Source organism: Haliotis asinina, chromosome 4 (genome assembly GCF_037392515.1).
Source record: "Haliotis asinina isolate JCU_RB_2024 chromosome 4, JCU_Hal_asi_v2, whole genome shotgun sequence".
NCBI lineage: Eukaryota > Metazoa > Mollusca > Gastropoda > Lepetellida > Haliotidae > Haliotis > Haliotis asinina.
Genome location: NC_090283.1, coordinates 67,657,321 through 67,682,335, shown reverse-complemented (window position 1 = coordinate 67,682,335; position 25,015 = coordinate 67,657,321). Strand labels below are relative to the sequence as shown.

The 25,015-nt window shown below is 41.5% G+C and overlaps 1 protein-coding gene across 1 annotated transcript; it reads right to left on the bottom strand.

Moving 5' to 3' along the window:
* Positions 1-979: 979 nt before the first annotated feature.
* LOC137282666 (protein O-mannosyl-transferase TMTC4-like) lies at positions 980-24,068 on the bottom strand. The gene is made up of 18 exons (XM_067814453.1): positions 23,951-24,068; positions 22,922-23,259; positions 19,314-19,533; positions 18,710-18,797; positions 18,494-18,606; positions 17,843-17,953; positions 17,294-17,455; positions 16,814-17,016; positions 15,399-15,579; positions 12,445-12,501; positions 11,917-11,988; positions 10,936-11,015; positions 10,254-10,361; positions 9,051-9,170; positions 4,803-4,944; positions 3,981-4,095; positions 2,485-2,667; positions 980-1,863 (listed from the first exon to the last, which is right to left on the bottom strand). The coding sequence occupies exons 2-18, from the start codon at positions 23,218-23,220 to the stop codon at positions 1,727-1,729; spliced, it is 2,391 nt and encodes a 796-aa protein (XP_067670554.1). The 5' UTR covers positions 23,221-23,259; positions 23,951-24,068; the 3' UTR covers positions 980-1,726.
* Positions 24,069-25,015: the final 947 nt, after the last annotated feature.

The window sequence follows — 25,015 nt, the reverse complement described above, 5'->3', positions numbered from 1 at the left end:
CGACCAAAGGATTCGAACCACGAACCACTGACACAGGTTCCAGTCACCTCTTATTATACTTCGTGCGATACCTGGCAACAGAAGGTATCTGGGACGACAGTTCGACAACGTCTACATGTGTGCCCTATCCGTGCAAGACGACATCCCAGCCCGACGACAGAACATCGAGGTCGACACCATCTGTACAGCAGACAACACTTGCGATCGTATGGAATCCAAAAGGGGCCATTGTCGGGTTGTCGCATTGTCGCGGTGTTGCGTTATCTCCATCTCAAACGGAGGCAAACTTAACCAAAGCGCGACAAAGCGCCAATGTCCGTTCTTGGATTCCATACGATGGCGAGGATTTGAGTGGAGAATAATTGTATGTATGTATGTGTGTGTGTGTGTGTGTGTGTGTGTGTGTGTGTGTGTGTGTGTGTGTGTGTGTGTGTGTGTGTGTGTGTTCACAAGTGCGTCCATTTCGCTCTTGCAGGTTTGTTTTTGGTTCTGTTAAGAAAAGAACTGAAATAACAAGAAAATAATTGAAGCGTTGGGAAAAACGTCGAAATTTACAGCTTTTAATAAACTAGAAATAATATGCAATAAATTTGCAGATTGTCCAAAGTTGAAACATTTGTGCCAAGGCTCTTCTTATGCTGTGAAGGTTTATGGTGTGTTGTATGTACATTTAGTCATGAAATTTAGAATGAAATCTGTAGCAACATTCTTCTTGTGTACATTCTTCTGTAAGTGAGTGTTTGTGACACACTAGAGACAGCCAGATGGTTTCAGCGTTCGCTCTTCAGGCGAAGACCCTGTGGGTTCAGTTATGAAAACAGGTACCTATACTCAAAAGCAAAAGCAACGCAAACTTCGAAAAACGAAATATCATAAAAGAAAGCGTTTGTGTTTATCTCTTCTCTTTAAAAACCAAGAGTTGCGTTTCGTTTGCTGTTCAGTATATTTCTGGTATCACGTTGAAAAGTCACTCAGTAAAAGGTGATGGTAGTTGATTTATTTACAGCTATATTTACACCTAGTGTTAAGTGCCACCCATGGCGTCATCTGCTTCTACGTGTAATAACATTCAGCCACTCATTCGACGCTCGTCTCAGTAAAGACATTACCGAGATTGTCATGTATAAACTACAAACAAAAAGTATGGGAACACCCATAAGAAATCTGTCTTCCGCGTGCAACAGGCTACTGTGTGTGGGCGTGTGAATCATACATGCTGCTGGTGTGTTTCAGCACCCTTGTTTTTCGCTGTCTTTGACAGTGTTTTATTTCACTCAAACCCAATAAATATCGAATCAATTGCATCACTAACATGTCAATTAATGTGCCCATTAGGCTCACAAAAAGTTGCATTTACATCAGGGTAAAAATGACGTCACCACGTTTTAGTTTATACATGTCTATCAAATTTTAGGGTGTTCCCATACCTTTTGATTGTAGCATATATTATGAAGATTGGCAAACTGGTTGTTTTGATCCACGTTTGTCTTCACGCCATCATAAACCTTGATCCATTGCCTTGGACTAGGGAGACAGAAAGTAACGGCCTTGGGCATGCATCCTCTCACTTGAAAACATAAGGTTAGAACCCTCGATATGTTGCGTGTTTCTCCGACTCGGGAAACTGGTAGCAGCTCTTCTCACGTAGTCTACTGACAGGACACAGCACATGGTCAATAGTTCACTGTTGTTTCTTAGTTCCTGATATGCACACAACATCTAGACTTTACTTAATTTTCCCCATTTTCTTCTGCAGTAGTTGAAGATTTTTCACATACGTTGTGTCACCTGGGTCAAGCTCCACGGCTCGGGTAAAGGCTGCCTCGGCTTTGTCGTTCTTTCCCCACCGATGATATAATACACCTAGACCAGGGAACAGATGGTATGATGTAAACACACATACAAAAAAAATGAATGTAAATTCGTCAGTAGGACTTTGTGGTATTTAATCTGACAGAATATATAGTGAATCTCACTCAAGTGTATACTGATATCAAATATATCAACATGAGTTGATTTAAAATAACAAATATCCGGGGCTTGCCGAGGATGTTATTACCTTTATCAACGAGTGTTGATTTAATTGATAGCAGTAGACAAGAGGGTGAGAATCTAATTATCATCCAAAATCTTTCTTCATTAGTTTTCAATGGAAAGTGTACATCACTGACAGATGTACAGTACTGACATTTGATTGGTAGTCCACCGATGTCATATAGCATTGTGACGTCATTAAGTTCATGACGTCATAGCATTGTGAGGGTATTGTGCAAAATCTACTGTCAAAACAATATCGCGTGATCTCACACAAGCGATATCTCCTGTGGAACTCAGTTTTGGATGACAAAGGGAGATAACATCCTGCATCATCGAAGATGTCTTGACACCTTACTGTGTTTTAACAAGGAAGTTGCAGTGAAACGTCATCGCAGATAGTATAGGATTAACGAAGGGAACAGGAAAAAACACACAATACAATATTACCAATGTTGTGATGGAACTTGGCACTGTGTGGGTCTATCTTTAGTCCACCCAGGAATAGATCCTCACTTTCCTGGAACTTATCCACCATGATGTAAATATTGGCCAGGCGAAACATCAGATCGGTATTGCTAGGAAGTGCCTTCAGAGCTTCTTTACCCACAGCTATAGCACGCTCGTACCTCCCTGAATAGGATAATAACGCATATAGATTAGGGCTCAGAAACAACATCCTATATGTGAGTGAATTTAGTTTTACGCCGCACTGAGTAATATTCCGGCTATATGGTCAGCTAATCTGACCGCCAGATCCCGTTAGTTGCGTCTAAAGACAAGCACGGCTTACTGAAGATTAGTTCCTCAAGGGTATATCTGCATGGGAGTCAAACGGTCATTTAACATTTGTAAGGGTAGGTACGGGGTAGAGTATGGGTTAGCTGTCTCATTCGATGAAATAATCGAGTGTAGTTTAGGAAACATCGAACAGTTCCGAAGTCCCTCGCAAAACCATGGCTACTGAAAATGACTGTGCTGATTACCATCCGACCCCTTGCACACGAAACCTCCTGGTCTTCAAGATCGATCAACACAGCAAAATCAAAATTCGAAAAACATGACTCTCCTTCACATGTCTGAAGTCCATTTCTGGTGTCCCCAGCATGATATTACTGGAATGTGACTAAAAGCGGTGTAAAACTGAACTCAATCTCTCACTAACACTGTTACTTGGAGAATGGTCAAATGTACCACGTGTGATATCTTTCTCAGTAAAGTACGGATTCTAGCACTATTATTGGGTTGTCCCATCCGAGATTCGAACCATACCGTCAGAGACAGGCACCTAATGTGCAACACACAACGTAACACCGCTGCCTCCACAAAAAATAGAAGTCGGACAACGGAAAGTGTGGACCACGGATTTTGTGTACCCCTCTGATACATGTGCACTCCATGTATGATGCCCCCGGCGGCTATATTGAAGGCATACCGCTATATGCCACATGCAACTCTCACTCTCGCAATACAGCGTGGTACCTTAAATATTGTGGTATTAAGCTAGAGGCGTGGCAACATTACAAAAAAAAAAGCCGGGGTCTACTCCTAATTGCTGCTAATGAGGTTGAGAAGGGGGTTGGGGGTTGACAAGTAATAGATGAGCCAGTGCAGTGAACGCGTTTGTGACAAGCAGGCGAGGCAAGTAATCTGGACGAATACACTGGTTGCTGCAAGTAGATTGGCGATTAAGCACGTGCAATACATGCTGATCGTGGCGTGAAAGCAATGCCGTTACTGTTTAACATGTGTCTCTTAGAGCGATTTAGTTCAGCAGAACACCATCACGACACGACTCGCACGAGGAAATTTAACTTTTCAATATATAGACGACAACCTGTTTCCTTCTTGTTTCAAATGGAATGTTCTGTAGGGCGTTCCCATATATGCAAATTGGGGTCATTGTCAGGTGCTGGCTCATCTAATAATTGCCAAGCAGTCCTTACCGAGATCAGTGAGAAAGAGGAGATGGTTTCTCCAGGTGCTGACATGTGCAGGGTTCGATGTCGTTGCATTCTGCCACGCCCTTATCGCATCATCGTTGCGACCTGTGTCTCGATACTGTTAAATAAAGAAATGTTATGTTTGATGGAGGTGTTTGGTCCTGTTCATAGAACTCAGGTCAAAATCAGTTGAACTTAAGAATGGTTGGACACGGATAATCCTTGTGTTGGTAGCCGTGTGTGACAATTTGGTTCTCGGGAGTTTATAGTACGAGAAAGCATAAGTGATACAGGTGATTTCATGTAAGTTTGTTCAAAATTTCTGTGTTCACAAATCACAAAATGGGTACCCGGTCGGATAAATCATGTGGCTATTAACCTCACAGCTTGGGTTATTTGGGGTAATGCTTAAACTGTGCGTTTGGGTTCTAAATAGTGAGTGAGTGAGTGAGTGAGTTAATATTTAACGCCACATCGGCAATATGTTATGGACCTTGCTGACCCGGGTCCACACGGGGGTTGGCGAGCTCTTGGCGTTACCCAGCACCCACCACGAGGAGGTGGCTCGCTACGGGTGCCGGGTTCTAAATAGAACCACAGAAATGCACTAATATTACCTGTTTAAATTTAAGTACATCTGCACTTTGATATGTTGGTTTTCGGGTATCCATTCACTGCCTTTTGGTACCAATTTCGCCAAAACTTTGAGATCAAAGATATATGTATATGATTTTGTCACCATTTATATATCATAACTGAGATTAGACTCAGCGGCTACTTCATGCACACTGGACATAGTTTACAAACAAAATGCCCAATGCTTACCAGATTACCCAGATTAAAGTAGCAGTCTGAACACTTCTTGTTATGCTGAATAGATTGAAGTAAACTTGCTTCAGCCAGGGCATACTTCTTCATCTGTGCTCGAACAACGCCCAGGTTCATCATTGCCTCTGAGTTGTCCGATCTGCAAATATTTGTAAATTGTGCTTAGATATGCATTTATCACATCACGCACGCACATACACACACATGGATACACTGCCCGAAAGCATGAGCTCTCTCCAACGTATTAACCTCTTGGCCATGGAATGAAGTGGGATGTTTTGCACGCCCTTTAGAGCAAGAAGTGGTGTGATGATTCATCGATACGCGTCGGTGCATCCACGGGGCGCCCATGCAGTGAAAGTTTTACACTGTCGTATATTTAGATACTAACCCACGAAGTACGAGTGATTGCGGGAAATATGTCCCGAGTGAAATTAATAGTCACTGTCCCGAGTACTTCGTGTGTTATTCTATTTATTACCCATTCTGTAATTAAACTGAGAACCCAGTACTTCTGAACTCCTTGTCTCATCTTGTTATGTGTATACAACGTAATCAGTTGATTTGTATTAATGCGCGGATAAAAGCAAACTGCAGTACTGTAGAAAACGGTCTGAAAAACAACACATTTCATTAATTTCCAAATTCGTTTGGTGGCGATATATTAACCTCTCCACCTTGTAAAGGCTGAGTTTAATTTTAATGAATACAATCGCATGTTTAATATTTAGTCATAGATCGCATATGAGCAGCGTAGATCACAGGCTAACTGTAACGCATGTGGGGTTGCGCAGCGTAGAGAATATGACCAGTATTCATATATGTTGAATAAAACATACTTCACGCGAGTAATTATTAAATAGGGGGTTGGAAATCGGAGAGCACAGCCTAGTCAGGAAATGGAAGTGTACCTTTGATGGTGGCGATATCTGATTTTGACATGAAAAATACTTTTTAAACCGAAGCGAGGGAAGTGTGTTGTTAACCTCTGCTCGCTTCGCGCGCATATATGAAGACAGGTCATTTTCTCTACGCTGCACATCCACATTTGCGCTTCAGTGTGCCTGTGACTAGATGTGTTCGTGTCAAGAAGTGGATGACTGTGGTGGGATACAAAAGAGCAAAAACCTGTCAATTTTGGAACGTCAACTATTGCAACAGTGGACATCTTCAAGGGAACAATAAAACGGGGGAGAGGTGAACCTGTTTCTAAGAAGACGGTCACAGTTAACAACGTTAGTCAACATTGTGAGGAAACGTGCTGTGACCTAGTTTTGTCTCGCGTCAGTGACCTTGTCAGGAACGATAACTCTACAGTAACTTAGTCCGAGTCAGAGTCGACAACAGGCAAAATACGCCTTTTGGTGCAGGTGGATGTCTGAAAGGAGAATCATTGGAAATAGTGAAGTTGAAAACTCCACCGTAAATTGGACGAGGAAAGAGAGTATGAAGAGCATGGATGTCATGGGAAACTGAGTTCATTTGGGACATGACTGACGGGGACTGATTCGACTGAGACTTCGGTTGATTATTTTGACAAGGGAGAGACAGACCTGTGTCACGTGGAGTGGAGTCAAAGTTGGAAGACAGAGGTTTGTTGATGTTTTGCTGTTGTTTTTCATTCATTGTGGAGTAACTGTTGATCGATTGAACGTTTTTTGTGACCCGACTAGCTAGCTGGACAGAGTTTGTCAGACAGAGTTTGAATCATATGTTTCCTGGCGCTATGGTTTGTCACCTGTTCATCATTAGAAAGCACGGCTTTACTTGCGATTGTTTTCATAAGTGATCCCAATTTATTTCTGCCAACTTTTAGTGTTACATCACCATTGCATACGCCTGCAGACTTCAAGCCAAAATAAACCGTGTTGTTCCACCATAATGTGTTTAAAATGGAATCTGGCGTGCTAGTGCCCAGTTGGCCACATTCACGGAGTTTCTGTAATTCAGTGTCGGATACAGGATCAGCGCGGAGTGGTAGGTTTCCTTTACCTTCTTATTTAATGACTTGAGTTTTGATTTCAAGTTTCATGAAATGCACTGATTCAGCTAACACATGCGCTACCCTTTATTCCCCAAGGTTAAGACAGTTCATACTCCGAACCATCCGATTTCCTTACCGATATGAACAATTTGCATAGGATAGTGTTCAGTTCATAGGGGGCAGTATCTTCAAGCTGTCTTGGATCATTTAGACTCTCACGGAGAAATCTATAAACAAGATTCATGTCAGATTTTGTCTTTTTCATTGTGTTTTCGTTTTCGTTAGCAGCCAAGAAGTTATCAATGTCAAGATCAGAAACAGGAACAAACCTGTCAAAACCTTTGTTTTCACCATTGCGGTGGGGGTGGGGGTGGGGGTGTGTCAAAAAATCATCTTGCAGTAAGTCATTTATGACACTGTGAGGCAGGTGGGGGCTTTGATGAGAAACCGACTCGCTCGAGATTGTTTCCGACAACACTTTCAGTCTGTACCTTGCACTTTCCATTTCCCCACATTCGTGTTATTCTTATTACACGTCCAGTGATGTCTCCGACCACCTTGACCAGGTCATTGGTTTTAACTGGCGTTAACTGGGTAGCCGTGTTTGTTTACAAGAGGCGATGTTATCAGTCATAAACATATTTTTATTGCAAAACATGTTTTATGTCGATGACTCTGTATTCTTGGTGTAGTAATTTAAGCGTTTAACTAACATCAAAATCGAAATCTTGTATGTTGTTTTTGTTCTGTTTTAAAATCCCGAATCAGTGAGATTACAGCACGTTCTATTTATCAATGAGTCGATGAAATGTTATGAATGAACGTAGTAGTGTGAAAGTAGTTCCGTCATCCAATGAAAATGCACAAAATAACGATTGACCAATCAACGCCAAGAATAACTAAATTGCACATATCAAAAAGATATTACACGGGCTCTCCTCGCCGGGTAATAAAACCATATGGTGCTGCAAATGAACCAAGATGGGTCGAACTTTCAATATTGCTGAATAGCAATAAAAGTCAAGAAAAAAGGGCTTATAATTAATTTGAGGAATAAAATCTAGGCTTATTTATTTTCCCGTCATAAGTAAACGTTTTCTCGGCAGTTCTTGCGTCACGAACTGTGTCAGACATAGCGCTCGCATGTTATTAACATTGACAGTGTGTAAACTTAAGTTGCATACCAAATATCAAAATGTCAAGAAATTGCTAAATTTGGTATAATTTTGTAGAAATATACCTCCCGAATCTACTTATGTAATAAAAGTAGCAAGTCACCTCGGCTTATGTTTGTTTGCCCCTTGTGGCACGGTCTGTAAAACGTTATGTGTCAATAAAAATCTTGAAATTAAATAATTTACTTTGAAAAAACACATAATGACTAATAAAGGTAAACAATTATTGTTTACCTTTATGATTCATTATGTATTTTTTTCAGAAAGACATTTCAGCATTGATATGAAATAAAACAGGAAAAATAATTTTCAGTGTTTGTAGTTTGGGACACATTAATTAACTTCTAAAAACATAGGAACTTTAAATAAAATACGTATTCATGAATGGAAAAAGAATACTTAAAATAAGAAGATTGTTTTGTAAATTGAATTTTATACAATAAATACACACTAGACTAATAATCAAAGACATAAATATATGTTACCAGAGGGTATCAACATTCTCTCCAATGGAAACAGCATACCCAAATTATATTTAATAAGGGGAGATAACTCGTGTCAAGAGTTATATACCTCAGGATAAATGTTTGTGTGGCCAAAACATTATGCAGTATGACTAGAAGTCAGATAAGGGGAAATAACTGCGTAACATAAATACACGGTCCTTCTGTCATACCCGGTCGCACAGGATATGCCCTCAAACCACGGTTTTCAGCCTCGTTAGTTACCTAGTTTCAAAATAAACATTGACCAATGCAGGTGGAATTTGACGAAATACTTAAAATGGGTTTTGTTTTGATCTTAAGATGTTTTATAATTAGTATAAGAATGAACGGTTTTGCGTATGGCCACTCACATATCGGCATTCGTATCGTCTCGCACCTGTTGTGCACAGTACTTTTGCTGTATGTCGTTGTGACTAAACTTTTAGTGTCGTGATGTATGGTATCGCAGGCTGTATTGGAAGACCAGCTTTAATAGCGAGAGTTGCAGCTGAAATTCCAGGTCTTTGACTGGCAACTCTAAGGTGTTGAACTGAAGTCAGGTTATAACGTATCGCTCTCCTAACTGCACAGTGTAAAATACCTTATGCTTACAGCGCCCTCAAGCAAACGTTCCGCACCCAGGTTGTCTCCCTTGCTCATTCGGACGAGGGCGAGGTTGGTCATGGCTTTGTCGGTCCAAGATCGTCCCTGCACACTTGAGCTGTGTAAGAAAATATATGTCATAGCACCTATTGCCATAACTCTGAAATACTGCTGATTAGGTAACTGGCTCACTGGTTTTTATAATAAACTCGGTTAGCATTGTATGCAGACATACATGCACGTCATCGAGAACTTCAGCTTGTATCAACTTTGCACTTACACCGTGTATTTTGCGTTGTTGTCAAACACGAAACGTGGAATCCTGGTGACTCATTCCTTTGAGGAGCTGCAAGGCCATATATATGCAGATATTGCATCTCATGGTACAAACGTGGGATAATTTGGACGTTATGTTTCACCAAGGTTTAAGGCCTGATTAACAATGTTCTGTTTTGTTGATCATCAGGCCGAAGTGTAATGCAGTTGAAATGGGTTTTTAAACAAAACGAAAAAAAGCGAGTAGAATAAGTGAAGGGTAAGATGGGAACTATTTTAACATTTTCTACTATAAGGAAATGGTGATCACTGATCACGATTATTCCTTTACAAATGTGTTTGTTTAACGCCACAATCAGCAATATTCTAGTTGTAAGGAGACGGCCTGTAAAACAATATTCAACTCTCCTTAGACAAACAAGTGGTTGATATCATGAGCAAGTAATTCTGATCACCATTACTGACCAACTGATACAGTTTCTTGACATCATACAACGACCAGCAGAGGTTGCTGGAGACGAAGAACTGGCACATAGTTAGTATGGATGAAGAACACATGTAGTCATTAAGACTCATTATTTGGGCATCGTGTTTATATGTGTTTCACCTAGACATGAGATTCTGAACATGGGTCTGTCGGGGCAAAAGACTCAATAAAATGATCTGAATAATTTTCTTGTTCTTGATTCTCGTTTTTTGCAATGCTTATTACAATTTCTCGCGTTCTTTGGACTTGTGGCAGCGACTGAATTTCAGATAAACATTTTACATGGCGAGGCGATATGTTCGTGTTCAATAAAAATGGAAGGGTCTGTGAAGAGCGATGGGAAACACAGAATATACATGTACTGCTCGTATATTATGATGAAGATTATGAGGACAACTACGACATCGATGATGATGATGATGATGATGATGATGATACCTGACATTGATAGCCCTTTCCAGCAGCTGTTCCGCCTCAAGAACGTTCCCTCTGTCTTTCATTATGGCGGCCAGATTAATCATTGCTATTTGCTGGGGAGGTTTCAGTCTATATGCAACAAATATGAAATAATCACCACCATAATGATAATAATCACGTTATCTCTCTATCAGCTGCAAGACGTTTTAATCTGCAAAACATAATATATTGGTGCAAATGATAATAATAATAATAATCAGAAGACTCGTACAAAAAGTTCATACCAAAGAAACACTTTGAGATTTTTTTACCAGATTCACCATTCATTCTGAGAAGTTGAGCGTATTCAAGAGACTGAGTTTAGTTTTTCGCCACATTCAGCAAAATTCCAACTATATGGTGGCAGTCTGTAAATAGTCGAGTGGTCAACAGCATGAGCATCGATTTGTGAAGCGATGATATGTGTCAACCAAGTCAAAGTGCCTGACCACCAGGTTCCGTTAGTCACGACAAGCACTGCTTACTGAAGATCAGTTCTTACCCGGGCATTCACGGGTGCATATACACGTGTTTGACTTATCGTCACTCGCTTTAACACATTCTGCAGTTTATGTAGGTGCAGTTTAAGGTACATTCTTCGGTAACTTTAATACATCAAGACATTATCCTTCCCTAGCTGATAAAGTATGTGCATTGAACTTACTTCATCGTCAGTCTGTATTTCTCCACTGCCAAATCTTTATTGTTGAGAGCATCATTTAGTTCGCCGATCCTGAGTTGAAGCTAAAACATCACAACGTACACAGAGAGTGAGTCAGTTCAACACGGCTTTGTATTTCATTCAGCAGTATTTTCCTGTAAAAGAATGCTCCACACATTCGGAAAAAACCGACTGAGTGAAACCGGGATATAATTCTGAAACACGGGAGATTGTCCTTGGGACTCCGTCATTTGAACTCTCAGGTACATAATTATTCTGCCAGTACAGTCATGGCACCAGTTTAGCGCTGTAGGCATATTGCAGACAACACTATCAACGATATGACAACATCTTTACATTCATAAGTACATAAAACCAAAAACAAAGTATTGCCTTTTGAAAGATGCTCTGAGGTTTAAGCGTACCATTCACGAATGTATAACAAAACACCCGAATATTGTCTTTGAATTTAAGTTTTCAGCCACATCTGGAGGGAGTCAAAGTGATATCTAAGAGATATTGTTACGAAGTAACTGCATCACAATACTTTGCGAAGTATTGTGACGTCACAATCATAACTAATATGCCTTCAGTTGATTTGTTTCCTTTAGAGCAAGACCTCTTGCAAACTGAGTTTGAAGAATGGATTTGAATGGCAAATTGAATCTTGCATTTACATGTTAGAGGTTGATTAGAAATAATGAAAGCAATTTGTTCAAATGTTTAAAAAGAAGTTGGTATCCATATATCATTGTGCTTCCGTTGCCTCGCTCGATCAGATGACCTGACACTGCCTCTGCAACTCTGAGGTATAAACTGTCATCGATTCATTTTGATATATGTTACATACATGTACCAGAGAGCAGAGATTATCTGGACATTTACGTTGCTGTATACTCACATCACATCTTTTCATCACAGAAACAATCAAGTTTCTGTCATATCTTCATTTAAGAAACATAACACTTTCTGGAACGTACATACCTTGGCATTCATCGGGCAGACTTTAGCGCTTGACGTGAATATTACCAAGTCGTTTTCCCACTCTTTACTTCTCTGGAAAGACAAACCTGTTTGTTCCAACCAAACACAATATATAGGTACTGCAAAAGGTAATATGTGCGTGTGCGTGTGTGTGCGTGTGCGTGTGCGTGTGCGTGTGCGTGTGCGTGTGCGTGAGTAATTGATGAATATTATCAAGTATCTGTATGATTTAACTTCCAGGTGTTCATGTATAGCGTGCGGATGGGGGGAGACTATGACTTATGTGGACAATACAACTTCCGATTGTTTAGAGGTAGGATAAGAACGGAATGTAATTAAGATGCATTCAGATACGGCTCCTTCAGATGTTGAAAACGTAATGTTTGGATCGAGGGATACTAAGAAATGTATGGTTTTAAAGACTGCTGGTGTTCATTAAAGGTTTGTTTTCCACATGCTGAATAGAGAAAACCTCTGAACATCACTATCTTGTGTGTGAATGATAAAATTCACCTTAGTTGAACTCACCTCAACAGATCGGAGAACAAACAGGATCACTAACATCGTGAAGCCATAGCCCACAAACTGAAACAGAAATATGCTCTTACTAGCTTTTTGCCCAGCACCTTCAATTCTCTACTAAGAAAAGAGTTGAAGTGTCCTACTCGACCTATATTACTGTACATCCAGAATTAACTCGGTGGTCTGCTAAACATACGACTACAAAACGGAATGTCAGATATTACAACATGCAAGAAATCAAATGTCTATCAGTTCCAGTATCTGACTCTGTTGCAGGCCACAGCTAAATACAAGAGATTCCGAATCTGACTCTGATGCAGGCCACAGCTAAATACAAGAGATTCAGAATCTGACTCTGATGCTGGCCACAGCCAAATACAAGCGATTCAGTATCTGACTCTGATGCAGGCCACAGCTAAATACAAGAGATTCAGTATCTGACTCTGATGCAGGCCACAGCTAAATACAAGAGATTCAGAATCTGACTCTGATGCAGGCCACAGCTAAATACAAGAGATTCAGAATCTGACTCTGATGCAGGCCACAGTTAATACAAGAGATTCCGAATCTGACTCTGATGCAGGCTACAGCTAAATACAAGAGATTCAGCATCTGACTCTGATGCAGGCCACAGCTAAATACAAGAGATTCAGAATCTGACTCTGATGCAGGCCACAGCTAAATACAAGATATTCAGAATCTGACTCTGATGCAGGCCACAGCTAAATACAAGAGATTCAGAATCTGACTCTGATGCAGGCCACAGCTAAATACAAGAGATTCAGTATCTGACTCTGATGCAGGTCACAGCTAAATACAAGAGATTCAGCATCTGACTCTGATGCAGGCCACAGCTAAATACAAGATATTCAGAATCTCACTCTGATGCTGGCCACAGCTAAATACAAGAGATTCAGAATCTGACTCTGATGCAGGCCACAGCTAAATACAAGAGATTCAGAGTCTGACTCTGATGCAGGCTACAGCTAAATACAAGAGATTCAGTATCTGACTCTGATGCAGGCCACAGCTAAATACAAGAGATTCAGAATCTGACTCTGATGCAGGCCACAGCTAAATACAAGATATTCAGAATCTGACTCTGATGCAGGCCACAGCTAAATACAAGAGATTCAGAATCTGACTCTGATGCAGGCCACAGCTAAATACAAGAGATTCAGAATCTGACTCTGATGTTGGCCACAGCTAAATACAAGAGATTCAGTATCTGACTCTGATGCAGGCTACAGCTAAATACAAGAGATTCAGTATCTGACTCTGATGCAGGCCACAGCTAAATACAAGAGATTCAGCATCTGACTCTGTTGCAGGCCACAGCTAAATACAAGAGATTCCGAATCTGACTCTGATGCAGGCCACAGCTAAATACAAGAGATTCAGAATCTCACTCTGATGCTGGCCACAGCTAAATACAAGAGATTCAGTATCTGACTCTGATGCAGGCCACAGCTAAATACAAGAGATTCAGAATCTGACTCTGATGCTGGCCACAGCTAAATACAAGAGATTCAGTATCTGACTCTGATGCAGGCCACAGCTAAATACAAGAGATTCAGTATCTGACTCTGATGCAGGCCACAGCTATATACAAGAGATTCAGTATCTGACTCTGATGCAGGCCACAGCTAAATACAAGAGATTCAGAATCTGACTCTGATGCAGGCCACAGTTAATACAAGAGATTCAGAATCTGACTCTGATGCAGGCCACAGCTAAATACAAGAGATTCAGTATCTGACTCTGATGCAGGCCACAGCTAAATACAAGAGATTCAGTATCTGACTCTCATGCAGGCCACAGCTAAATACAAGAGATTCAGCATCTGACTCTGATGCAGGCCACAGCTAAATACAAGAGATTCAGAATCTGACTCTGATGCTGGCCACAGCTAAATACAAGAGATTCAGTATCTGACTCTGATGCAGGCCACAGCTAAATACAAGAGATTCAGTATCTGACTCTGATGCAGGCCACAGCTAAATACAAGAGATTCAGTATCTGACTCTGATGCAGGCCACAGCTAAATACAAGAGATTCAGTATCTAACTCTGATGCAGGCCACAGCTAAATACAAGAGATTCAGTATCTGACTCTGATGCAGGCCACAGCTAAATACAAGAGATTCAGAATCTGACTCTGATGCTGGCCACAGCTAAATACAAGATATTCAGTATCTGACTCTGATGCAGGCCACAGCTAAATACAAGAGATTCAGAATCTGACCCTGATGCTGGCCACAGCTAAATACAAGCGATTCAGTATCTGACTCTGATGCAGGCCACAGCTAAATACAAGAGATTCAGTATCTGACTCTGATGCAGGCCACAGCTAAATACAAGAGATTCAGAATCTGACTCTGATGCAGGCCACAGCTAAATACAAGATATTCAGAATCTGACTCTGATGCAGGCCACAGCTAAATACAAGAGATTCCGAATCTGACTCTGATGCAGGCCACAGCTAAATACAAGAGATTCAGAATCTGACTCTGATGCTGGGCAGGACTAAATACTTACCGTATTTTACTGCATAAATGTGCATAAATAGTATGGATACAAAGGAAAAAACCATTTGGCAAGTGTGTCAAGAGACTTATACGAAATTCGTTCTAAATGATGTGTTCGCTTACACACTGTTTCACGCTCGTTTCGTATTTGTGTCGTATGACACACTAGTTCGGGTAATAATCTAATGCTGGTCACTGACTATTTATTATCACTGACCACTATATTACAGAAACACAATTAGCGATCAGTTTTCGTGGAAACATAACATTTCTTCACCTGGTTTAACAGGGAAAGGCGATGGGATTTGCCCTTATATTGCGTTAGTGAAACACGCGCGCACGCACACGCACACGCACAGTACGATTCTCTCCCAATTTATGCGCAGTTACCTGTTTAGAAGTTCTGTGAAATCAGGACACTTTGGTAGCTTACCTTCTTGGTTGTGGTATGGACATGAAGACAGATCTGCCTGGCTCCGAGCACCACCAACATACAGAAGCCAGCACAGGATAGGTACAGAATCCTCTCTGCAATCACGAAGCCCACACGGAAAAACAGGTTGCTGGCTGGCAGAAAGGGAACACCTAGCACTGCCAGCGACGTCATGAGGATTCTAAACAAAAGAGGTGAACAGTGACTGAGTTAAGACGTTGTCGGAGATTACTCATGGTAACACTGCCAGCGACGTCATGAGGATTCTAAACAAAAGAGGTGAACAGTGACTGAGTTAAGACGTTGTCGGAGATTACTCATGGTAAGCTTAATCTCTCTGATATAACCGAGAAGTGAGCTTTTATCGAAAACCTGCTCATAAATTATATTTGACATAACACAGGTGTATTCCATAGCCGTATACACTGTTCTTTTTTTCATAGCCATATACACCCTGGATGTCAAGCATCTTCATTTGTCCTGTAAAACCAACAACCGACCTTGATGTTGTTGTTTCATTATCGCTGTTGTTGTTTCATTCACGAAGAAGAAATAATATACTCCGAAACGACATGTTCCATATGTTATAGTGTCTACTTCAGGACAGCCATGTTCAAATATTTCTACAGACCAAAAACTATGTAGCCAGGCTACATGATATTTAGTTATTATTATTCAATCTGCAATCTTGATCTTCATCACTACTACAGAGTACATTGTTTTGTCAGCTACCTTGTTCATCTTTGTCACTTTCATTAATTACTGTATATAACATTTATGGCCTTTATTGGTTATTCCCCTTGGCTGTGTCTGTCATCACATCAGCTGTAGAAGAAAGTGCTATTAGCTTCTCTATCTGTCCATTGTTGAATCTTTGCCTGTCTATTGTTGTTAAAAAACTATATATATGTATGTTCACATCTATACTGCACGTGAGAGATGAGAAGTGAGATGTGAGTGTGGAGACCGGCTTTCCGCCTGTCTTTGTAGGGACGACCGCGAGCAGGATTATGCCGCTCGCAGGAAAGGCCCTTCGGTTGAGCTGGAAGTCCGCTCACCTCATTCATGTATACTTGTTTGTCATGTTTTGGGAAACCAACTAAAGAATTTCGAACTAAACTATGCCTTTGTCTTCGTCGACGTAATGTTCATCAAAATCATGAGTGAATTCACCACAAGCCGATGGCCACGGGCGCGCGTTGACACTTAGAATAAAGAAGTTGGCATCGGTAACGTCTTGCACCCATTGCCTACTGTCTTCTCCTAAGATGCCTAACAATGTTTTTATAGCATCGTCTTTAATCTGTGATCATGTGAGTACCCCTACATATTGTATTCGGTACATTCATGTTAACGCGGCTTTTGGACTGGATTTATTAAATGTTTCAACTTTAAAACCAAGATAACTGTCCCACCTGCGATTGTTTGAAACTTGACCATGATAACACTTGAAGGCTAAAACTCCAAATCCAGCCCAGAGAGCTATCACTGCCAGTATTCTGGGATCAGCCAATGAGGTGATGACAGGTATACAGCCCATCGACCAATCACAGCACAGCCACCATGGATTCAACAACAGCCAGGCGTTGATGGCATAAAGGTAGCAGTAGTTTAAAACCTGAAAATGTTAAGTTCAGAATTCTTGATTTAATAAACGGTATTCGTTTTGAACAAACAAACATTTTCATTTATTGAGTAATGAATATCATTGTTGGGTGTAAAACAAAACTGTTATAATCATTATGCCATGTCGGACTTTTTCCGGTGTGTCTAATATTTTGACGCAAGTGTTACTGTTTATGCTCTTGAAGTTGAATAAAGCGAATTTACCTCAGAGAGCCTTAGAAGTGGAATGAAATGAATTTCCATTTACAGTCTATTCCAAACTGACTCACTCTGTAGAATGTGCCCTCCACAAAGGAATGTGGATTGTCTTTGACTAAGAACGTGGGCGCTGATCCCGTTACCGACAGCCGAGTCACGAGGAGAAAGACGCCAGTCAGGAGCAAGATGAGCTGACGTGTGATGAGTGCCTTCACCCATGGGTAGCGACGAGGCTGGAAGATACCATAGTTAGGTGTGTAAATAATCGAGTCTGGACCAGACAATCAAGTGATAAACGGTACTGGCATCGATCTACGCAATAAAGGATACGATGGCAAGTGTCAAACAAGTCAGCACCCGTGACCCGTCAGTCGCCTCGTACGACAAGCACGGTTTGCTGAAAACCAGTTCTAACCAGGATTTTCACGGGTGGAATGAGGCAAACAGCAACGTCACACCATCGTTAATTTCTTAAATACCGTACTGACATGAATTTTACAAAAACTATCCACTCACAAACAATTGTGAATTTTCTCTGTTTCATGAAAGCATTCAGTGTTGAAAGTTCCCCACGCACAGCTGATCTCACAGTAAAAAGTGATCTAAACGTCTAAACGCACCTGCTTGCTGACGTTGCTGATTCTGTCTTCAGTATCCCGTTTCTTCAATCCAAGCCATCGAAACGGATCCACCCTACACACAACGATGACGTCAAACACGCTGCAGATGCCCTGCAAGTTAACAACACTAACCAATGTTACAAATACACTATTTCAGACACATTCTAGCTTGTTGTAGGAGAAAAACCTGTAGGTCCTAGATGTTTACTAATTTGGCAAAATGCAAAAGCACCTTATGGGTTACCTTCGATCGATCACAGGTTTCTGGTGCAGTAAAGGGAGGTTCATCTTCACAACGAATTGAGATGCCCCAAATAACCGGGCAAATTCCAAAAGCAGCGTGGACTTACATGAAAATATCCGTGCATAATTATTGCATAAACACAGGTGCGGAACAGTGGAACCTTGCAGTATAAAAAAGAACATCACAGAAATGCCGAGACTTCCATAAGTCGAACGTGTCAGAGCCATTTGAGACATGTTATATTACAATTTGTGCGTCAAAAGCAGAGGGCTTTGATCTTGCAACAGGACAATGCACGTCCATCACTTATTGCCCCTTTCACAAAGCAACCTTTGCTAAGGTTAACCTTACCCCCCACCAGGGAGAAGGACACGGGACGGTAGCTGACCAGGCATAAGACTACTTACTATGACGGTGATGCCCTGCTCCTTACAGAAGGTGGACACGACACACAGACACATACTGGCCAGTATATACACCAGGGAGAAGGACTCGGGACGGTAGCTGACCAAACATGAAGCTGTTAAACAGAATCAACATCACCAACAATTTTCTTGTAGACCATTAGAAGTCTCATGTATGAGTCGAGTTATAGGAAACAACATGCAGCTATGGGAACTTACGTGAGAGGCAGGCCCTGGCATACAGGAGGAATGATAGAAGGAAGGTCAAGGCACACAGCAGGTCAGCCCGACCTACGACCCCAGCAACCTATAACATGATATGAACTGAAGCGTTATTGGAGTCTCATAATGTGCCAAACAATTCCATTGGATACTTCCAGGGAAATAACCAGTATATTATGTTTGAAAGAGGTGAACAGGGTATTTGCCCTGAAACACTGTCTTTCTAACACTGGGAATCATATTGATGTTAATACCGCTTTTAAATGCTTGTGAAAATAAACAGATCAGGAGAATAGGGTTGGTATTTCTGAAAACTATATATATGACCATATGTACAGTGGAAGCTGTCAAAAAAACGGCATCTGTCCAATCCGACAATTGTCAACACCAGCATATAACCTCAGTCCCATCCCTGGCTTGTACATTTATCAGATCTACAATCCGACACATTGCCTAAGCTGGATTATTTCTTCCGTTCCAGTGAGTGCCGGTTTAGACAGCTTCCACTGTAACTATCAACAGGGCATTATCAAGCAACGGATGAGATATTATACCCTTGTATTTATTAGACTAGATGAAGTGATGTATGAGAACTACTCACACTCTCAGTGTGTATGGGATGCACAGCAAACAACACAGCACACAGGAGAGAAGCTCGAGGCGAGGCAAACACCGGCCTGGCAGATTCCTGGTCTACCTGGTAACCAGACATAAGGACAGAGAATACTGCCAGGAAGATGACCGACACCAAACCGTGCAGGACGATGTTGACAATGTGGAAGCCCCGAGGATGCAGTCCACCTGCCCATGCGTAGTTCCACCTGCATGACGGGAAGGTAAAATCCAACTCAGACAAACTGGCCATGGAAAAATGGGGATAGGATGAGGAAAAATGGGGAAAGGATTACTGGACTCATTTCGCCACAGAATGATTGTACAAGAACAATAACAGCATATCCCTCTCAAAGAGATTCATAAGAGCATATCCCTCTCAAAGAGATTCATAAGAGCATATCCCTCTCAAAGAGATTCATAACAGGATATCCCTCTCAAAGAGGTTCATAACAGCATATCCTTCTGAAAGAGATTCATAAGAGCATATCCCTCTCAAAGAGGTCAGACCTATAAAGTCAGGTACTCCGCCTCAAAATTCCATGGCCCTCTCAATGTGATCAGCCCTATAATTACATGGCCTTCTCAGTGTGATCCCAATAAGAACGCCATTGTCCCAATGTGATCCACCCTATTACGTCATGACCTTTCAGTGTGATCAGCCCTATAACTACATGACCCTCTCAATGTGATCAACCGTAATACTACACGCCCTTTCAAGCTGATCAGTCCTATTACGTCATGACCCTTTCAATGTGATCAGCCCTATAACTAAATGGCCTTCTCAATGTGATCCGACCTGTTGTCGTCACAATGTGACCCGCCTAACAACGTCCTGGCCCAATCAGCCTTGTGATCAGCCCTAAACAGGCATGTGTCATTCAGCAGGGTAGGCCCTGTAATGTCATGCCCTCTCAATGTGATCAGCCTTATAACGTCATGCCTGCCTGAATGTGATCAGCCTTAAAATCCCATGGCCCTCGCAATGGGATCAAACTAACAACGCCATGGTCCACCAAATATGATCAGCCTTGGCTCACTCAATGTGATGATCATGGACAAAAACGGAAACTTGTTTATCATCTCCAGTGAGGAAAACTTGACAATTATCAAAAACGTTTTGGATATATGAACCTTTATGAATCTTTTAAGATATTTGACTCTATGATTGCGCCAATAATCTGTTACGGATAGGGAATATAGGGAACAAGCGACTGTCAAAATGATTGAAACTGCGGACACCAGATTTTGTAACCTTCATCCGATTGTTGTCATCGGACAATATACATACTATTAATTCTTACACACGTTCGCCGTAGGGTGAGTGAGTGAGTTAAGTTTAGTTTTACGCCGCACTCAGCAATATTCCAGCCATATGGCGGCGGTCTGTAAATAATCCAGTCTGGACCGGACATTCCAGTGATCAACAACATGAGCATCGATCTATGCAACTGGGAACCGATGACATGTGTCAACCATGTCAGCGAGCCTGAACACCCGATCCCGTTAGTAGCCTCTTACGACAAGCACAGTCGCCTTTTATGGCAAGCATGGGTTGCTGAAGGCCTATTCTATCCTGGACCTTCACGGATAAGTTCGCTGTAGGAATGAATAAATGTAAAATAAATCGTCACTAATCTGTTCTTAGCTTTACTCAGAATGTAACTACTTTTGCCAAATGTATGTATTATGGCCCTTGGACCTAAATTACCGAATAAATCTGTCAGTCTGTCTGTCAGTGGGACAGGTCCTGCAATGCCATTGCCCTCTCAATGTGATCTGCCTTATATCACCGGAACTTTCTCGATGTGATCCGCCCTGTTGCGTCATAGTTTTCGCAATTTGATCCGCCTAACAACGTCATGTCCCCCTTAATGTGATCAGCCTTATAATACCATGGCCCTCTCAATGTGATCAGCCTTGAACAGGCATGGTTCCCTTAAGGTGATCAGCCTTGAACAGGCATGGGTATCTTCAGGTGATCAGTCTTAAATAGGCATGGCTTTCTTAAGGTGATCAACCTTGAACAGGGATGGGTCTCTTCAGGTGATCAGTCTTAAACAGGCATGGCTCTCTTAAGGTGATCAGTCTTAAACAGACATGGCTCTCTTAAGGTGATCAGCCTCTTAAGGTTCTCTTATGGTGATCAGTCTTGAACAGGCATGGGTCTCTTGAAGTGATCAGTCTTAAACAGGCATGGATCTCTTCAGGTGATCAGTCTTAAACAGGCATGGCTCTCTTAAGGTGATCAATCTTACACAGGCATGGCTCTCTTTAGGTGATCACCCCTATAATGCAACGGCCATCTCAGTGTGATCAGTTATAGAATGGCATGGCTCTCACAACTTGATCAGCCCTATTACTTCATGGTTATCTTGGTGGGACCCGCCTTATAACGACATGGTCCTCTCAATGTGCCTAGGACATTTTACGTCATGGTTGTTAAGATGGTCAACATTATAATGTCGTCCTCTCAATGTGACCAGCTCTATAACGTCATGTGCTCCGCCTCATAACATCATGGTCCAGTCAATTTTATCAGCCCTATAACGTATGGTCCAGCCAAAGTGCTTAGCCCTCAATGTGATCCGCCTTACAACGTCACGTTCATCTCAACTGATCAGCATTATGACGTCATAACAAAATCAAGCTCGTCATGTTGACTACATCACCAGTCATCACGTCCCCGTTCTTTACTGATCCTACGCCAAAACTTTTTGACCTTAGGGCTTACAAAAGTATGCTGTAAGTCCTGAAAGACATTCTTGGAAAAAAATGCTTGGTCCTTTCATACAGACAAAACAGTTTTGGTACCGTGTAACGATATATCTGTAATAACACTCTCCTGTGAAGAGTAGAGACGGCGGGGTAGTATAGCAGTTAAAGCGTTCGCTCGTCACGCCGATTCGCCACGTGTGAGAAGCCCGTTTTTTGGTGTCCCCTGCAGTGAAATTGCTGGAATGTTGTGCTAAAAGCGGAGTAGAACTATACTCACTCACTCACTCACTCATTCATCCCTATGTTTTTTTCAACCCTCATGATCAGTGAACTTCACACTGACAGTGGCACATCGTATATATATATATAGCGCTTCCATGTTCAGTGGACACACAAGAACATGCACTCATCACACACACGGACACAGAATAAACACTAGTTAATGCTGTATTATCAGTTTAGGTATATGCAAGAAAAGGTTCAACATTTTTGTTTTCGATTTCAACCGTTTGAAAGTCTCATACTCTTGTTACAAGCAATGTTACAACTTTAGCTAATCTGCTTTATCTGATTTATCTGAAACTTCAACAACACTTTTTGTTTTTTTGTTGTTGTTTTTTTGTTTTTGTTTTTTCTAACAGGATCGGGTGGTCAGGTTCGCTGACTTACATGTCACCGGTTTCCAAACGCGCAGATCAATGCTCAGGATGCTGATCACTGGATTGTCTGGTCCAGACTTGATTAATTACAGACCGCCACTTTATAACCCTGCTGGGTGCGGTGTAAAACTAAACTCACTCACATTTCACTTCATCTCACATATATGTCTAGTATAAATGTTTATATCTATAGTGGTCAATGACAGGGGTCGTTCCTTACCTGAAAGTCATCACTGTCAGGGGTCTGTAGGATTTATGGCTACCATCTTCCAGCTGCGCTCCCCAAAAGTCATGGGCGAAAATGGTGGACAGCGGGGTCGATGGTAGTACGTCTTTGTTGGTCGTGATGGCAAAATAATCGTCAAACACAAACTCCCCGTCATAGCTATTGGCGAAACACAGCGCCGCCAGACAGAAGACGAGGACAGATGCCACAGTGAAGCTGAGTTTTGGAACAGGCAGCACATCATCCCATCGTGGATGGATTTCGTTTTCAACTCCATTGACCTTAGGGGACATTGATTAAGGAGTTGTCGCCGTCTGCAGGTTTAATGTGCCCTATAAAGAACACGTGTATTCACCATACATGTACAGATGAAATGCTACATTTATGTGAATATATGATCCCATATTCCACTCTAACAAACACTTTCTTTATCAATAACACGTTGATACAAGGTCTGTTGTTATATCGAGATCGGTAATAGGGCGTGTTTCCTTGTCAATAATATCATATATTATGAATAAGAAATGTATTATACGACCCTATAGTGAGCATAAAGCATAGTTTTATTCCTAATAAAAGATATTAATGATAGTTAAACACACGAGGTTAATAATGTCTTCATCATAAAATATCATTCTTATAATTACTCTTTAAAAACAGAAGAAAATCACGTGAGAAATTGTGTGAATTTAATCGAGAATACTTAGCGGTACACCAAGGTGAAGGTCGTTCGTGCACAATATTCGTCCACGAAACATGTAAAGTAGCGACGACTTCATCAGTCAAACCTTTAATGATTCGTTTGGAGAGTATGGAGTTTTTACAACATTTTCGTGTATTGATCTATCGGATTGCTCTATTCCATCGAAAACACCCTTCATTAATTACATGGTGAACCTTTGGGGAGTTTTCCTGTAATCCTGCGTAATCTCACTAGAATCGTCCTTTCAACTTTTCCTACAGAAGCAAACCTATTACGTGGAAGCTTGCATGGATCTAGCGACTGAAAATAAAGATACAAACCTTGCTACCCAGTGTAAGGCTTCAGAAAGGTGTACGCTTGTGTATCAAAACGTAGTTGTCATAGTATCCTTGTAAACCGCCACGCTTCAAGTGACCTGCTTGCTGTCTAAATGCCTCTCCAGTCATGTGCCTCCAGTACAATAGTATCATTGACTGGGTCGCCAGCTTGTGGGTTGTATTAACACGTGAGCATGGCCAGCCACAGATGTGCAGATACGACAGGCTGCCTAGATCGAATCTCTTTGACATCACTGCAGTTGTGAATTTGCAACGTCTAGCGTTAATGATTTACTCATAATTCGACGAGATACAAGCTTGAAAACGATTGAAATCTTTGAATTAGATGTAAGTGATTGATTGATTGATGGATGGATGGATGGATGGATCGGTTGATTGCTTGAATATAAGTGAGTGGATGGTGAGTGAGTGAGTGGGTGGACAGGTGGATGATGAGTGAGTGAGATGTCTTTGAAACACATGTGAGTGAGTGAGTGAGTGAGTGAGGGGGGAGGGAGGGAGGGCGGGAGGGTCTGTGCGTGAGTGAGATGTACAGTTTATAGCATCGATCACTCCATTTGTGTATAGTAGTGAGACGCTCTGTAAGCAATGTCTGACTTGAATGCAAACCGTGAATGGAATGTTTGACCCACATATAACTTTCAGGACACCAGATGACAATTTGAAAGAAAACACTAAACAAATGGGCCTCTTGAATGAATGAATGCTGTAGTAGTCAGTCAGTTAGACCGTGTGTTGTAGCAAATCTTGGTGGCTGATTTTAGCCAGATAAATCTGTTAGGCGTGTGTCTGTGTATGCTTGCGTTAGTGTGTGTGTGTGTGTGTGTGTGTGTGTGTGTGTGTGTGTGTGTGAGTGTGTGTGTGTGAGTGTGTGTGTGTGAGAGCGAGAGACAGAGAGAGAGAGAGAGAGAGAGAGAGAGAGAGAGAGAGAAGTATTTTGAACTTTAAAACTACAGCATGTTCTCAAATGTAGTTGCAACCACATGCGTTTCAGGTTAGAGTGATTGAGTTTATTTATGTTTTGGTAATATGTAACAAAAACACGGC